This window comes from Rhinichthys klamathensis, unplaced genomic scaffold, assembly GCF_029890125.1.
Source record: "Rhinichthys klamathensis goyatoka isolate OS25496 unplaced genomic scaffold, OSU_Roscu_1.1 h1tg000050l_1, whole genome shotgun sequence".
Taxonomy (NCBI): Eukaryota; Metazoa; Chordata; class Actinopteri; order Cypriniformes; family Leuciscidae; genus Rhinichthys; species Rhinichthys klamathensis.
In genome coordinates, this window is record NW_026606596.1 from 4975543 (window position 1) to 4993390 (window position 17848).

A 17848-nucleotide genomic window follows, 5' to 3' on the forward strand; every position below is an offset into this window, starting at 1 on the left:
TTGTTTTTTTTTACAAAATATTATAGAATTTAAATATCGGGCATAACACTGAAAAATGTATTTGACATCAGCCAAAATTGTATTATCGTGCATCCCTAGCCATTACCACACATTTTTAAATAACCCCAAAGTTCCGCTCAAAACCAAGTTCCTACATTCATTCTTTTCTTCTCCCAACATCCATCCAATTCCCCATGGTGCAGGAATGATATCATCCTGGGATACCAGCTGACCCCATGTAATATGATACTCGAGCATTTTCTGCCCTCAACTAGGGCAACTCAATCTGAACACTGGTCACAAGATGACCATACAAACAGCCATCTGTTTCTCCAGCAATCCACAGTAAATGAATGAATTGGTCTTACACAGAGGGAGAGCACAAGCACGTAGTTGCCATTTATATTTGCCCTAGTAAAATCCTGAAAAAAAAAAAAACCTGGGTTGTAGAATATGCGCTGGGATGAGGCATTAGAGAATGGCCCAGATAATTTGAGTAAATAACATCTTTAATCAGGTGAATTCAGGGGAGGGGGGGGGGGGGGGGCGTGCAAAGAGACTCTGCCTCGCTCTCACAATGTAATTTGCAGGGCTTGAGAATCAAAGGCTGGAGGTTAATTTCATTGCCTGCTCTCTTATCTCGGACAGACGGCCTCTGCTCCTAAATCCTCTGCAGTGTCAAATGAGCTGCAGTGTCTGTGCTGCCTCTCACCAACACATGTGAGAGGATATGCTGTCAAGAGCATCACTCTATAAACTCTAGCTATTCTTGTGCTGCAGACATTTTTAGACTGTTTCTGTCTTCCTTTATATCCTTTTTTAAACCATCTGCAACATCCCCTCCCGTGCAGAGATCAAGGCCACACAGCCTTTGGATCATGTTCTGGCTAATTAAAACACATTTCACGAATCCAAGGCTGACAGAGTGAACATGAATTCACGCCAATTACACTGACAAAAACACATCAATTGGATATCTATGACAGCAAATGCATTGCACAGGCATGAAACACAGTTTATCTGCATAAACTGTAAGGGTTTTTTATGTTTGGTTTGTACAATTGTCTATGTGACATCAGATTTTTCTCTCAAAAGTCCCTTATTTACTTCACTGTAATTTAGTTTACACAAAATAATGTTAAAATTCAAACACAAACTTGGAATAAAGACACAGTGACATGACCTGGTGTGGCAATGGGAGGAAGGAAATAATCCTGAAAATGTGATGACATCATCAAGCGTGGGAGCAAATGCCTGAATCATCATAAATGCAGTGTGCTACTCTAAAAAGTCTTGATGTTTGACACTAATGCAGGGTGAGGCAAAGCACTGTAAAGCTGCACTAGATAACCACGCAGTGCAACAGGAGATGACAAGGTCAAAAGCTTCTGACACATGGACACAGAGCTTCAGTGCAGTTCCTGCTTGGACTAAATTGCTTTTTACACTAAAACATATTAGACATACTGGAAAGTAGAGTTGTGGTATACTGAGCTAACGTTTAGTTCCCTGCATGATGCATCACATATGATTATATTTTATTTAAATAGTTATTTTTAGCTTCTTATTGATATATATATATATATATATTGCCATATTTTATGTTATGTGTCTGTCATCATAATTTTACCCAGAATTTCTGGCAACTACAGCTGCTTGTTTTGTTTTTTTCCAGTTTTGGTTTGGTTTGTTTTAAATAATTTTTTACTGTAAATTTGACAGGCTATTTTTTTTTTTCTACCGAAATATACTTTGTGATAGGACACACCTGCATTGCTGCATCTGGCATACTAAGCCTGCGAACAAATCCGCTCCCTCCTGTAAAAAAGCGCTCGGAGCCCCAGGTGCCACTGATGGGTCGGCCTGTGTTGTAGAACATGAAGGTGTCACTGCCCGACGTGGCAGTCAGACAGGTCTTGTAGCAATAGGTCTTGGTCAGAGAGCCATTACCCCGGACCTCAATATAATGAGGCTCAACTTTGAGGTCTCTTCGGAGCACCACGTTGTTATTGGGTTGAGCACCAGCACCACCACCACCGCCTCCTCCACCGCCCCCTCCCGAGCCACCTTCTGCTTGGGCCTTCTGGGACACGCAGCATGGCGAACAGGAGCCTGGCTGGGTGCAGTACGCATGGCAGCGCACGATGGCCAGCACAACAACCGTCACCAAAAAAACAAAGGTGGTGGCGCTCAAGGCAACGATGAGGTACAGTGTCACTTTAGAAAACAAGAGAGCGCTGTGAGGGCGGATGATTCGTTTGGGGTCAGGCATGACTTTGGGTGGCACCTCCATGACAGCCACGTTAATCGTAGCGGTGGATGATAGAGGTGGTTCGCCATGGTCCCTTACTAGTACGGTTAGACCAAAAGAGGTGGAGTTGTCTTCAAGGACGCGCCTCGTTGTACGAATTTCTCCTGTGTGTTCATGCACTTTAAATAGATCCAGATCGCTGGCCTGGTCCAGCAGATAGATGACCCACGCGTTCTGTCCTGCATCTGCATCATAGGCCACCACTTTTGAGATCAATGTACCTGGCTCTGCATTTTTCAGCACTGTCTCTGTTGAGCGCGTGCCGTTGGCTGGGGGATTCACAATCTCAGGCGGGTGGTCGTTTTGATCCATTATGTAGATGTAGACAGTGGCTACACGACTGAGTGGTGGGATACCACCATCCTGAGCTTTAACCTGGAAGTGAAACTCCCGTAATGACTCATAGTCAAAGGAGCGAAGGGCATAGGCAACACCAGTGTCCGCTTTAACCGACACATAGGAGGTGACCAGGATCCCGTGATTGTTGTCGTTTAGGACCGTGTAGGTGATGCGAGCGTTTTCATTGACATCTGAGTCCTGAGCCTTGATGGTGCAGAGCGAGGCTCCAGGTGCATTATTCTCCATGACATACACAGTGTAGGAGGTCTGGTCAAAGCGTGGAGGGTTGTCGTTCACATCAGCGACATCCACCTGAATGGTCTTCTGAGACGAAAGTGGAGGGTTGCCGCCATCTGTAGCGCTGAGGGTGACATTATAGGCTGCTGTGTTCTCACGGTCAAGAAAGGCTGAGGTTACCAAGGTATAGTAATTTCTAAATGACTTGATTTTGAAAGGAAGACCAGATGGAATTTCAAGGGTGACCTGTTTGTTAGGGCCAGAGTCCCGGTCCGTCACGCTGATCAGGGCCACCACGGTGTCTGCACGGGCATCTTCACGCACTGGACTGGACAAAGATGAGAGCACAATCTCTGGAACATTGTCATTGACATCTACAACCTCCACCACCACTTTGCAATGGGCTGCCACTGGAGCTGGGCCTTTGTCCATGGCCTGGATGTACATTTCATACGAATTGGTGTCCTCGTAGTCCACATTGCTCTTTACTCTGATTTCTCCAGTGTTGGTGTCCATGCTGAACATCTGCCTGACCCTATCTGGGGTGTAACTGCTGAATGAATAAAACACCTCCCCATTTGTTCCCTCATCTTGGTCTGTGGCATTCAGTTTGATAACCAAAGTGTCTTTGGGCGAATTTTCAAGCAATTTGACTTTATATACTGAGCTGTCAAAAACGGGATTGTTGTCATTCGAATCTAAGACGCGAACGTTAATTTTTGCGGTACCTGTTCGTGCTGGTGTGCCACCGTCGGTCGCTGTCAGGATTAACTGATGGTAAGGTGAGAGCTCGCGATCCAAGGGCTTTTTGAGAACGAGCTCGATGTGCTTAGTATTCAATGAAGGCTTGTTGGAATCGAGAGCAAAATGCTCGTTTGGGCTGAGCCGGTACAATCGAACCGAATTGGTTCCAATGTCCGGATCTTGCGCGTGTTCGATCGGAAAACGAGAGCCCGGCAAAGCCGATTCTGTGATTTCCAATTGATACTCGTCTCTGGGGAACTGCGGCGTATTATCATTCACGTCTGTAATCTCCACCTCGACATTATGGTCTTCAGATGGATTTTCAAGAAGAACCTCAAGATTCAAAACACACGCGGTGCTCGAGTCACACAATGTCTCTCTGTCAATTCTCTCGTTTACCACTAATTTTCCATTCTTATGGTCCACGTACCTTCTGCCGCTGTCAGAGGTTACCTTAATCTTTCGGGTGGAGAGCTTTCGAATATCCAAACCCAAATCCTGTGCAATATCACCTACAATCGTTCCACTATCCGATTCCTCTGGCACGGAATATCGTATTTGTCCGAGAGCAAGGCCACAAAATAATAAAAATAGCAAAAAAGAAAGAGGCACTTTTTTGTCTAGGCAATCACATATCCCTGCAACAGCCATCGCAAGATCATAGGATCCGCAGACGGATTAAAACAGCACTCCGCCTTGTCAGTTTGCAATATCTTGCCTCCCACTTCAGCATTAAAGGTTTTTCATTTATGTGCACAATGGCCTAATTGTCAATTCCATTCTAGAAGCGCACGGATACTTCTCAGATGCGTCCATGTTTCCTTTGTCCGCGCTTATCCTTTTTTTTTCCCTCTGCGCGCCGCTGACGGGTGTGTTTCCTTGCCACTGGTGCTGCATATTTCGCCGTGCGCGCTCTCTCTCTCTCTCTTTCTCCCTCCGCTTCAAGCCACCCCTCCCATTCTACTCCTTTTCCTCCTCTTCCTCATATGGCTCATTTCGATGGTGTTGGTGCGGCACACCGGGGGAGGGGCTGCCTACTCAAATATATTCTGATATTCGAGACCTTGTAAGAAAATATAACAGCTTGATGGAAGCCGCCACAAAGCAAAATATGCATTGCCATCAAATTAGCCTATCGGGTTTATGGTAATTTGAAGAAAAAAAGCTACACGTACTTGGAAAATATTAATATCGTTTCCTTAACTAGGACAGTGCGTTCATGTAAGGCAGTCGGATGAGGAAAAACACTCAAAATTAAATGCGTTAGAAGTGGTTTTCTGTAAGAGATTGGATTCTGCTGTAAATTATGATTGTCCGTGATACTTTCCCTACACTGTAATTAATAAAATTATAATAAATAAAAAAGAGGAAATGGTGTAAGTGTTTAAAATCTTAAGCAGCAATAAAAAGCTATATAAAAAGCACCTAGCCATATATGAAATAAAATTATATTTAAATGATAAAACAATTATATTTAAAAAGTTTTTACACGGTAATAATGGGTAAATCTATCATATAAAATGTATTTGTTAAATATTGCAACAAAGTCTCAGTTAGCCTACTGTATCGAGGTGGTGGTAATCAAATTTGGCATTTTTACAATATTTAACAGTAAAAAAAAATATTAAAAATAAATTTACCCTACTTTTACCGTGTTATGGTTGCTGTCAAATAAAGAGCCTGCACAATCTCGCGCACTGTCATGACAGGCTGCGACTTCTCAAACATGATCATCGTTGTCAGCGCTCCCAAAGAACGGCAAACCAAATCATTATAACCAAGCGGCTCAATTGTTTCACAAAAATGTTGCTAATGTTTTGGGAAAATACAAAATAGTTTTATTCTATATTGATCACACAACTTATATCCATCATAAAAAGCTATAATTATCATTGCCCCAGAACGCGTTTTTTTCTTTCCGCCTCCCTCTCCCCGTCTGTGGCTTTGACTTCAGACAGACCAGGTCATTCGGGCGTGCGCGCCTGGGGCGCGATCTCTGTGCATCCGTCAAAATGCGCCACAGTGAGGGAGCGTGTCACTCTGAAACCGATGACATAAACTAAGCCAGGGCAGACTGTCAGCGTAAACCCGTCGCATTAGGGTCGCCTCATGTCATCACCAAATAAAGCAATAGAAAACAATCTTCAAGATGAGAATTCGTTTAATTTTGAAATAAAAATAATAATCTTTTAAAAATAATAATCTTTTATTTGTATCAGATTATTATTGTTGTTTTAACGTTAGATATTTTGTGCAATATAAAGAATAAAATGGGCCATTCATATGTCAAAGGTCACAACAAGTTTAAAGGGTTAGTTCACCCAAAAATGAAAATTATGTCATTAATTACTCACCCTCATGTCGTTCCAAGCCCGTAAGTTCATCTTCGGAACACAGTTTAAGATATTTTAGATTTAGTCCGAGAGCTTTCTGTCCTCCATTGAAAATGTATACACGGTATACTATCCTTGTCCAGAAAGGAAATAAAGACATCATCAAAGTAGTCCATGTGACATCAGTGGGTTAGTTAGAATGTTTTGAAGCATCGAAAATACATTTTGGCCAAAAAATAACAAAAACTACGACTTTATTCAGCATTGTATTGTCTTTCGGTTCTGTTGTCAATCCGCGTTCAGTGACGCTGCTGACGTGTTATCGCTGCGCCCGAGCTTCGTTTACAGTCTGAGGGAGACGCACGCTACAAAACAATCTTTGCAAACATGTCTAAGGATTTCAACACAGAGGAAGACTTGCATTTTTTTGCCCAGCCATATTTATTTGAACCCGAATACACGGACGCACCAGATACACGTCAGCAGCGTCTTACGTCATCAGCGTCACTGCGGACTCGTGAACTCGGCTTGACAACAGAACCGGAAGACAATACAATGCTGAATAAAGTCGTAGTTTTTGTTATTTTTGGACCAAAATGTATTTTCGATGCTTCAAAACATTCTAACTAACCCACTGATGTCACATGGACTACTTTGATGAAGTCTCTATTTCCTTTCTGGACAAGGACAGTATACCGTACATACATTTTCAATGGAGGGACAAAAAACTCTCGGACTAAATCTAAAATATCTTTAACTGTGTTCCGAAGATGAACGGAGGTCTTACGGGCTTGGGGACGACATGAGGGCGAGTCATTAATGACATCATTTTTTATTTTTGGGTGAACTAAGTGTTCTGTTCGATTTCTGTGTACTCCCCTTATGGACCGGGTCAAATTGACCCTAATTGGATTCAATACAATTCCTCAAAAATCACACTATGAAAAACAACAAAGATTTAGATACAAACTGTAAACTTTTAATATCAACATTTGTCAAACATTACAAAAACATTATATCTGAAAATATGATTTATGAAAATGTTTTTAAAACATTTTTTAAAACAGTTTTGTTTTGACAAAATTGGAAAATAAACAGTATACTGATTTTTTTTGCATATTTTTTTTAAACTTTTTTTTAATATTTTTTTTTTACATTTTATGCTTTGAACATCGTAACTGAACAAAAAAAATTGCTGTATAATGAAAATTTTTCATTTTCCTAAGTTAACTTTCCCTAGTTTCCTAAGACCTATTTTCCTAGTTTCATTATTCACTCACTGGGAAGTGAGAAACCAAACATAACAAAAACATACATCAAATAAATGTTTTTTATTAATTTTTTGGCTCTGTGAAGTTGCCTTTGAAAATCCTACATAAAAGTTTTGGGTAAAAGCTAGGTATTTTAGATATTTTGAATATTGAAATGAGAGCTTATTTTACTATCTGTGTCGGACAAAGATTTTCATCTGTAATTTGCAAATAATTCTGAACACTGTAATTTTATCTTTTTCAAGTGTGTTTGGTTAGGGTTAGAGCACTTTTAGATGCACTTGCACGTTAGAACTGGAGTTGAAGTGCCCTGACATACAGAAAATAAATGTTTTTATTTTGTGTCTGTACAGTTGCTTTTGAATGGCTGTCTATGAGGGTCAAATTGACCCGCGAACATCACGAACGTAACAGTAATTTTGTTTGTATATGTCAAAACACATCAGCGTGTTGAAACTTTGCATGCATGTTCATCATGATAAATGAGAAAAAGTCACAAAATATCAAGAAAAAAAACAAAGGTTAACCAGTATTTCCAACAACTTGAAAATCGAAACGGGTCAAATTGACCCGCAACATAACACAAGGGTTAACTCTAACCTACTTTTTTTTTCAGTATGGGGTCACTGGAACACAGAACAGCAGGTGGTAATCACATATCTTTATTTGTTCTCTGCCAATATTAAATGAAACAAAAGGATGAATAGGCAGTATATGTGTATGTGAAACACTAGGCAGTGTTTATGCATTGTTTTCATAATGTAATTGTTTGGATCTTTTTGGAAAGTACTGTGAGTGATACCACATGTTTGGCAGCACAAAACGCTCTGTAAGCCACTGGGTCAGATACCCACATGTTTACTTTTGTTCTGACTTTCAGATATCTACAATCCAGATTTAGTTTCTGACCACACCTACTGTCTCTCCTGAACACACACACAATGCACATATGGTGAAAGCAGTCTAATACTATTAAAAAATCAAGTCTTTTAACGATGGAATTGACTGCTTTGGTCCATGTTCTTCAAGATCTATTAAGGTCTCTGCTTCAGCAAACCTACAGGAAATGTAAAGGCACAACCAGGCCTCATCCTGCATGCATGTACTTTCACTGTCAGTGTGCAATAACAAGACTGTCTTGACATTTGCAGAAGTGAGTTGTAGCCTTAGGGAACTGAGTGTGTTAAGTTGTGAATGATAGAGAAAATGGGATGAGTATAATACTGCCAATTGACATCCCCAAAAACAAGGCTCCTATTTAAGAATAACATTGCTACACTAAGTGTTGTATATTTGTGATAGGCTAATCACACTAGAGAGCATCAGACTAATTGCACTGGGAGACTGATTAAGATGTAAATGGCAACCTAAGAAAACAGGATGATTTTTTTTTTTTACATAAGTGAAATATAGAGCCAAATGGTCTCCCTTTATCCTTAATTGACAACATTTAGCTGGCTATAATGTATAAAGAAAATCAAGAAAATAAACGGATTAAAAAATCAACAAATTATATTATTATGTCACACACATATATATATAAAGCTAGACTGCTGTCATTTGTGGTCACAAAGACAAGCTAAACAGTTGAAAATTGAAAGATATTACACTGCGTTGAGCTTTGACTTGTGAACTTTGACCTTTGGCATGGCAGAGACCCATTTACAAGTGGTCCTCCTCCTCCCCTGACCCTACTTACATAAGTGTGCCATATTTTAAAAGAGATGCACCCATCTGAGAGACACCGCTTAGACAGCCTGCACCAACAGTGCCCTCAGCAAGGGCATCCAGAGTCACACCACTCACCGCAGTGTGCACTAAAAAACCTCTTCATCTCTCTTTCCCACTCTCTTTGCATGCATGTCGTCTTCTTTAATTCTTTCTCTCTACTCTGCCAGTTGTGGCCTATATTTGGTGTTGATGATGTAGGTCATAGAACCGAATGGTAAATTTAGAGCCGTATATTTCCTTGCACTACTGAATGGTAGATATATAGCTATGAAACTCCCAGAATGGACAACATAGTCTCAAGTTTCACAGGCCCAGAGTATGTTGGTCTATATATAAATATACAATTTTACTAATTAAGAAGCAACACTGTATAAGACATTAAGATTCTTTTTCAGAGAACATACTTTTATATTTACTCTTATTTTTATAATTTAAAATAAGTGTTTTCTATTTTAATATACAGTATTTTTAAAATGTCATTTATTGCAAAGCTGAATTTTCAGCATCATTACTCCAGTCTTCAGTGTCACATGATCATTCTATGAATCATTCTAATATGATGATTTGCTGCTCAAGAAATATTTCTTATTATTATCAATGTTGAAAACAATGGTAACACTTTACTTGAAGTGGTGTGCATAAGACTGACATGCCACCTTCATAATCATGACATGACACATGTCATGAATATGAAGGAGGTTTTATGCATGTTTATGACAATTGTCATTAAGTGTCATTCGCTCAATTATGACATTTTGAATGCAAATATGACATTGTTTGAGATGTCTTTGTTATGACAACTTGACATAAACCAATACATCATAACCTGTCAGTGTCTTTATAATGACAACTTGACATTACCAAGACAACATAAATTGTCATAAATATGTCATAAACATGACATAGCAGATTAATTATCAAACTTAAGAAACCACTTAGCTTTATGGGTTAACATTACATTAAACTGTCAGGTGGTTGGTTTTGACATTGGCTGTCATGAGGCCATTATAACTGTGTCATGAATATTTTTCGTGACCTCAACTAGAGTGGTACAAATTGAATTTGTCATTAAAATGTTATAATGGCCTCATGACAGGCAATGTCAAAACCAACCACCTGACAGTTTAATGTAATGTTAACCCATAAAGCTAAGTGGTTTCTTAAGTTTGATAATTAATCTGCTATGTCATGTTTATGACATATTTATGACAATTTATGTTGTCTTGGTAATGTCAAGTTGTCATGACAAAGACACTGACAGGTTATGATGTATTGGTTTATGTCAATGTGTCATTACCAAGACATCTCAAACAATGTCATATTCGCATTAAAAATGTCATAATTGAGCGAATGACACTTAATGACAGTTGTCATAAACATGCATGAAACCTCCTTCATCTTCATGACAGGTGTCATGTCAGTCTTATGGACACCCCTTCAAGTAAAGTGTTACCAAAACAATTTTGTGCTGCTTATATTTTTTTCTAGAAACTGAGCTACATTTTGTTTTTATGATTATTTGATGAATAGAAAGTTCGAAAGAACAGAACTTATTTGAAATAGAAATCTTTTATTAACAGGGCTTGGCATTAACACCCGCCAACCCGCCAAATGCGGGTGCATTTCAGCGGTGGTGTGTAACGCAGTCCCTCCTAGCCACTTTGGCGGGTTGAATTTTTTATAGGCCTATACATTTTTCAATTGTAGTCTTTTAAAAAGGCATCTAAAACAAAAAAAAAACTATGTGCAAACTAAAACAATCTAGTGTTGTCAAAAATATAGATTTTTCGATACATATCGATACTGAAATATTTGAAACTCTTCCGCAGGATACACGATACCAGCTACGCGTTCTCGCTCTCTAATCTCTCAGATAGCGAGTTGACACACAAACCCGCGAACTCGTTTCATTTGCTACGGATGAATATTGTTGGTGTTACAGGGCTTGAATTTCGCCATGGGATTGCGCGTTTTGAGCATAATTTTACTCATTCCCGCAGATTTTGTGCACGCACATAAAGACAAATCTATTCGCTATATGGTCCGTGCGTCAGACCTAAAGTGACAGCAGCCTAATATACTGGCTGCCAAATTTTTAGATAATATTAAAAAATATCTATATGGTAGTTTTTCCCTATGGTATCGATGTCAAAATAGTGGCCAGTGAAAATGCTGAGTGGCTAGTAACTTTGGAAAACCACTAGCCACAGTGTCGCGTGTTAAAAAGTTAATGTCAAGGCCGGATTATACATGTCTTAACTGTCACATTGCTGATTTTCTTTCTTTTTTTAATTATACTGGCCCCACACTGGTAGTAGGTCTTTAATGCAAGTCTGTTTTTCTTACTACACTTGTAGATTTTTCAGCTTATATATTTTACAGTTTAAGAACAAACAGGTCAAAAACAAGTAAAACAATCTGCTGAAGAGTGAGACCGAATAAGATATATCGAAACAAGTCTTAGTATTTTATTCGCTGTCTTTTAGTAAATGAATCTTGTAAATTGTAAAGTAAATTAATCTTGTTTAAAGGATTTGTTTTAGATATTTTATTGAAAAACAAGATAAAACCTTTTTTGAAGTGCCCTGTTTTGTTAATGATAGACAACATTCTTCTTTGTTACTTTCTTTGTTTGTTTGCTTAATCTGTGTTGCAAAAGACACTTGCAAAATTCCTAGATATTCCTGAAATTATTTCATGACGCAGAGAGTATATGTGAGAAGACAGAGAGAGGGAAAAAAAATGTCAAAGGACTGCACGTGCTCAAAGAAATGAGAGGCAAAATATTATGGGAGCAGAAGGCATGTTGTGTGTAACACAAAGTGACAGTAAATAATAGAGAGAAAGAGACGGTATGAAAGGATTGGGCACAGAGGATGCTTGAAAAGGACTTTGTAAGACCCCTACTGGCTGAGGTTGGAAATAAACACTTTATAGTAAGGATCCCACACAGCTCTGGAAGCCATCACCAGTTCTCCAACCAACAGAGGGCACTAGCAAGCCATCCAGAACCCCCCATCCCTCTCTCTGTCTCTCTCTCTCTCTCTGCATTCTGTTCAGCTTGACTCATTCTGCCACCTGCAGCCCTCTGCAGAGATGACCCACCCATCCTCTCACTGATACACTGCAGGGAATCATCGACTGTTCTTTCTAGTCTGCCAGACCCAGCAACCCGAGAGAGGCAACTGAACAGAATAGATATGCAAACTAGCATAAGCAAATAAATGATGACATAAACCAATAATATATGTTATAGCACCATAAGTGCTCCTAAAATGCTTTGCTGAATGCATTAGCATTTCATTTGTACAATAATGACAACCTAATGGATCACGCCAAAGATACAAATCACATGCGGTTTGAACATTCTGACATTTTCACTGAACGATTCTGCAGACTTGATAACCTTGTAAACAAGAAATTATGCAGATCCACGTCTAATTTGAGCTTTAGGGAATTTAGAGAACCCGCAGGACCTGCGGAGATAAATGGGGAATTTGTGAAAACCAAGAAAGGAACATTTGTCATTCATGGCAATCTGTTTATTGTGCTCTGAACCTCCATTTCAGGCTCAAAATGCATCCATCCAGAGGGACAGAAATCCCAGTGTGACCTTAACAAAAGGCTCAGGTCATTCTGTCTGAGAAACACAAGCCAGCAGACACACAGTTTATGTATTGCAGCGCACAGACAACAGCTTAGCAGTTTACAGTCAGTTCACGATAAATAACACTGAAGTAATGATAGTGTATTTACCCACAGTCTCTGTACTATGACTCGTGGTATGTCACAATGCTTAAGCATTGACTCAGTTCCATGATCTACCAAGCTTATTCTAATGAATAACATACACAAGCACAAACAGACTTATCCACTTTCTTGGGTTAACCTCAGAGCATTACACTCTGCAAATAGACTTGAAATTTGTCCATTAACCACAAATTCACAGCTGGCTGAAGCAGTAATGTCATAACTGAAACATGATCCTTGTGCGCAAGACAATGCAGGAGGCATTTATGCACACAGACTGAGGAGAAATAAGAGGCGAGATTCTTTTAAACCTTGATTTGCATATATATATATATATATACACAGTATATATATAAATAAACACAAAAATATCACTGTCTTCTGTTATTTATCTCTCTGCAGTTTAATGTCATTAATATTTAAAATATATTTGCCTAAATTGCGAGTCAATTGTTTTATGTGTGATATTATAATAAAACATGCCAAATTGTGCAGACAATTTTTGTCCAGGCTGTCATACAAAGTAATTATGAACACATTCAAAAACCAGAGAGAACCAATGATATATTAATAACTGATTATGTTGTAGTCAGCGTCAGGTTTTTTTTCTGTGAGCTTTTTGTTTTTGTCTTTTTTAAGAGTAAAATAAAACGTTTAAATAAAGCCATTTTTTTGTCAAATAATTTTGTCAGATAAAAAATACCTTAACCAAGTTTAGTATTTTAAAATATTTAAAAATATATACAATATTTTCCTCATATTTTTGATGGTTTAATTGAACTATCCCCTTCCAGACCACTTTTGGCCACTAATATGATAAATTACAATAAACTGCAGCCTGAATGTCACGTTTATCGGAATGATGTGTCATAATAAATTAAAAATTGAATAGCGCACTCTCATGTGAAAACTGGAGGTGGAAAGTAAAATGCCATGGTGCCACTAAAAAATGTATTTAATCTGACATGTTCAGAAGAGGTAGCAGTGGAATGAGACATTCAAACAACAAGAACCAAAATATAGTCAGAGATTAATACCATATAGACCAAACTAATGGCATTTAAGTAACAAACTTGTGAATTATCTAAACAAATATAAACATAATAAATAAAAACACTGTAAGCACAGCAGCATGAAATGGGTTGCACATAGAGGGAAGAAAGGATCAGTTTCTTTAAACAGTATAAATACTGCTGTGTCTTTTTCTCATAGAGTCTGCAGCATATCCCACTCATTATTATGCATTGAGTGAGAGGGGGCTTGAGAGAATTCGATATAATGCAGGTGGGACTGCAGCACTCCAGCAGCCCAGAGACCCACAGACTTCTAATCCATCTATCTCCCTCAACCAGCCGGGCAAAGCAGAACCCAGTACTGACCCAATTGCACAGAAATTTACACGATCCCTGTCCTCTCTCAAGGACTAAGGGAAAAAAAAGACTCAAGAGGCATGACTAACTAGACGAAGGAACATGGAGCATATGTCTGAGACAAACCAACTCACATTAAACATACATTACATTTATGCATGTAGCAGACACTTTTATGCATATATTGGCAGTATCACTGAACATGCACACAAAAGTGCAGAAAGTGTTAAACTAAAGCATTTGGTGACTTAACATGCAAAACTCAGTAACAAAACTAAAGTTATACAAAAACTCTTAAATAAATTACCAACTCAATTCTGTATTCTAAGCAGTAGGTTAGTGAAGCTTATTAAACATCATTTAAATTCTCTTTGAAGATTGGGGAGTAGCTGTTGCAACCTGCTTGAAACTGCAGTTTAATGTAATTAAAGAGTTATAATTAAAACAGATGTCTTTGATTAATTCATAATCAAATCATTAAATCTTTAGTGCAATATGAGAGCAGTACTACCAAGCTCTTGGTGTGCCTGTGTATCAGTGAGGTGGTGCTGTCCATCACTGATGGTGCTGAAACTACACTACATACAAGCTTTGCAGGTCAGAGTTGTGGTAATAATTGACACAGGAAAACTAATCATATAAATGTGATAGAAAGAGTGGTAACAACTTGCTAAAACCAAGATGACTGCTATTTTTAAATCAGGTTCATTGATATATAATTTACTTAAAGTAAACTGAATGTAGCACTGGATTTGTTATGCAAGTTTTGTGCATGGATCACATATTAAGCATAATTTTAAGTAAGTAGCGGGCCAAAAATAACTGAAGAAAACTGAATGATGTTTTGCTTCACTTCTATATTTTTCTAGTAACTAAGAGCTTAAAAATAAATCAAAGAAAAGCATGTGTATAGTGAATATGTGAATAGGCCATATAAGTGAAAATTCAGCTACTTTGTAAACTAAGGTCTTAAATAATGCTCACCTTCCCAGTGGTAGGAAGAGTTTGGGTTTGCGTAAAAGTATCTTCTCCATGAATGCTGACCAGTTCAGCCTCTGCAGGCGGAAATGGTGAAGGAAAAACCACCATGTCGCTCTTCATTGTGTCTGAGCTAAAACACACGTCATATTGTTGTGTAGATTTGGAGTAGGACCAGCTTCCGTCAGGATGGGTGCTGATCACTGGAGCGCTGTACCTGCTGAAACTGCCGTCTGTCCTGTAGCATTTAGCTGCTATCAAACCCACGAGACTCAGTAAAAAGATGACTGATACTGAGACGACAGCGATGAGCAGATACACATTCAGATCTGAAAAACTCTCCTCTTTAACAGGAACTTCTCTGAATGATGTCTTTATGTCATCCAGACTCTCAACAACCACAACATCCATGGACATAGTCGCTGAGAGTGATGGCTCTCCATTATCAGAAACTGTAATAATAAGTGGGTGAGTTTTTAAGTCATTGTCACTCATTCGTCTCTTAGTCTTTATTTCTCCAGTGCTGCTTCCAATGCGGAAGAGATTAGTTCCTTTGGCTTCACTTATATGATAAGACAGAAGAGCGTTATATCCAGAGTCAGCATCAACAGCTCTGATCTTGGCTACAAAGTATCCCGCTTCAGCAGAGTAGGGAATGTTCTCAGTATTAACTGATCCAGGATCAGAATAGGGCGGTAAAATAACTGGACTGTTGTCATTCTCATCCAGAATAAACACATTTACAGTCACATTACTGCTCAAGGGAGGAACACCAGAGTCTATGGCCTGAACATGGAAACTAAGGGTTTTCTGTTCTTCAAAATTGAAAGACTGTAGGTTATACAACTGGCCTGTCAATGAGTTAATACTAACAGAATGTATGCTTGTTGCTTTGTTATCAACAATAGAGTAAGACAATTCAGCATTTTCATTTAAATCTCTGTCAACTGCTGACACTGTGTGAATAAGGGTTCCAGGGGACGTGTTTTCTTTTAAATAGACATTAATGCTGTTTCCGTTAAATTGTGGCGGATTGTCATTCACATCTGAAATGTCAACATAAATCACACTGGTGCTGGAAAGAGGTGGGGTTCCCTCATCCACTGCTATTAGGGTAACATTATACTTGGAGATCTTTTCCCTGTCAAGCTGGCCTTCTAAAACAACAGAGTAATAATTTTTGTAGGAAGACTCAAGTTTGAAAGGCAAATTTCCTTGAAGCTTACAACTCACTTTCCCATTCATTCCACCATCCTTGTCTGAAACTGTGACCAGAGCCACAGCAGTGCCGATTTTTGCATCTTCCCTTAAAGAAGACAGCAGGGATGTTATTACTATTTCTGGTGCATTGTCATTTACATCTATGACTTCGATTAGTACCTTACAATTAGTTGTCATGGGGGAAGAGGCTTTATCATGGGCCTCTACTCTAAGTTCATAAAAAGCTTTGTCCTCAAAATCAATATTTCCTTTAACTGCAATCTCCCCAGAATCAGGACTGATTGCAAATGCATCAAGATTTTTTTCCTGACCATGACTGCTAAACAAATACGTAACTTCTCCATTTGAGCCTTCATCCATGTCAGTAGCATTGAGTTTGATTATCTTAGTTCCTCGTAGTGTGTTCTCTGTCACACTGACTTTATAAAGCGGATTGCTAAACACTGGAGCATTATCATTTGTATCTAAAATGTTAACTATAATTTGTAATGTCCCAGATCTTGACGGTTTCCCTCCATCGGAAGCAGTCAAGACTAGTCGAATTACAGGTTCTCTCTCTCTGTCTAAAGCTTTTCGAAGGACTAACTCTGCAGACATGCCATGTTCACCACCCGGGTGCACTTCTAATGAGAAATGTTCATTAGGACTCAGTTTATAGCCTTTAACAGAGAAAGGTCCAACATCTTCATCCAATGCACTGATCAAGGAAAATGTAGCTCCTGGCTGCACTGATTCAGAGATATTCAAAACTTGAGTTTCAACAGGGAATTTAGGAGAATTGTCATTCACATCATTAATATTAACTATCACTCGACTCAGACTAAGAGGGTGGTTAACTATCGCTTCAAAATTCAAGGAGCAGGATGGAGTATTGGGACATAGCTGCTCGCGGTCAACTCTTTCAGCAACATACAAGACGCCAGATTTCAGATTCACATCGAAATACCTCGTCCTCGTGCCGAATACAAGCTGAAACGCCCGTGATTCCAAATCTTGGACGTTTAAATGCATGTCCTTTACCACATTCCCAACGACAGTTCCGATATTTACCTCCTCGGAAACGGTGTAGACAATCTGACCATACGCAGGCACTGAAACACACATCACGAGCCAGAGGAAAATTATATGCGGGAACGTACAGTCCATTCTGTGTGCCATCTTTCCGTGTGAGACGCCAACGTGATCAAAACACTACACCGGTGATCAAAACTCTAAACATCCAGAATAAAGAATGACGCTTACGGAAACATGCACGCGAAAAGCATCTAGATTGTGACGCCCGGTTACAGCACGTCACTCAGTCAAATTGTAGGCGGAGTTCAGAGGTTATGTGGAAATTATTAAAGTTTAGCGGTCTGCAGTGACACCACGCGGATTACGTGCGGTTCTGTGACGAAGCCACACTAATATTGTGCATAGGCTACAGCACCATAAAAGAAAATATCACCTAGTGTAAATTAAGTTAACACAGGAAAAGCTTTGTTAGTCTATAAAAAGTCTAAAAGTGGCTGCACCAAAACACAAGTCAGAATAAAATTCAGTATTTTGATACTTTAGCCTAAA

At 39.0% G+C, this 17848-nt stretch overlaps 1 protein-coding gene across 1 annotated transcript in view; it reads right to left on the reverse strand.

Moving 5' to 3' along the window:
• The window catches only part of LOC130082762 (uncharacterized), a 46216-nt gene that overhangs the window by 14421 nt on the left and 13947 nt on the right, over nt 1-17848 (reverse strand). Inside the window, exons 6-7 of the mRNA XM_056247613.1 lie at nt 15071-17476; nt 1769-4309 (exon numbers count right to left, since the gene is read on the reverse strand). Of these exons, the coding sequence (XP_056103588.1) occupies nt 1769-4309; nt 15071-17476 (4947 nt within the window). The remainder of the gene's footprint in view (nt 1-1768; nt 4310-15070; nt 17477-17848) is intronic.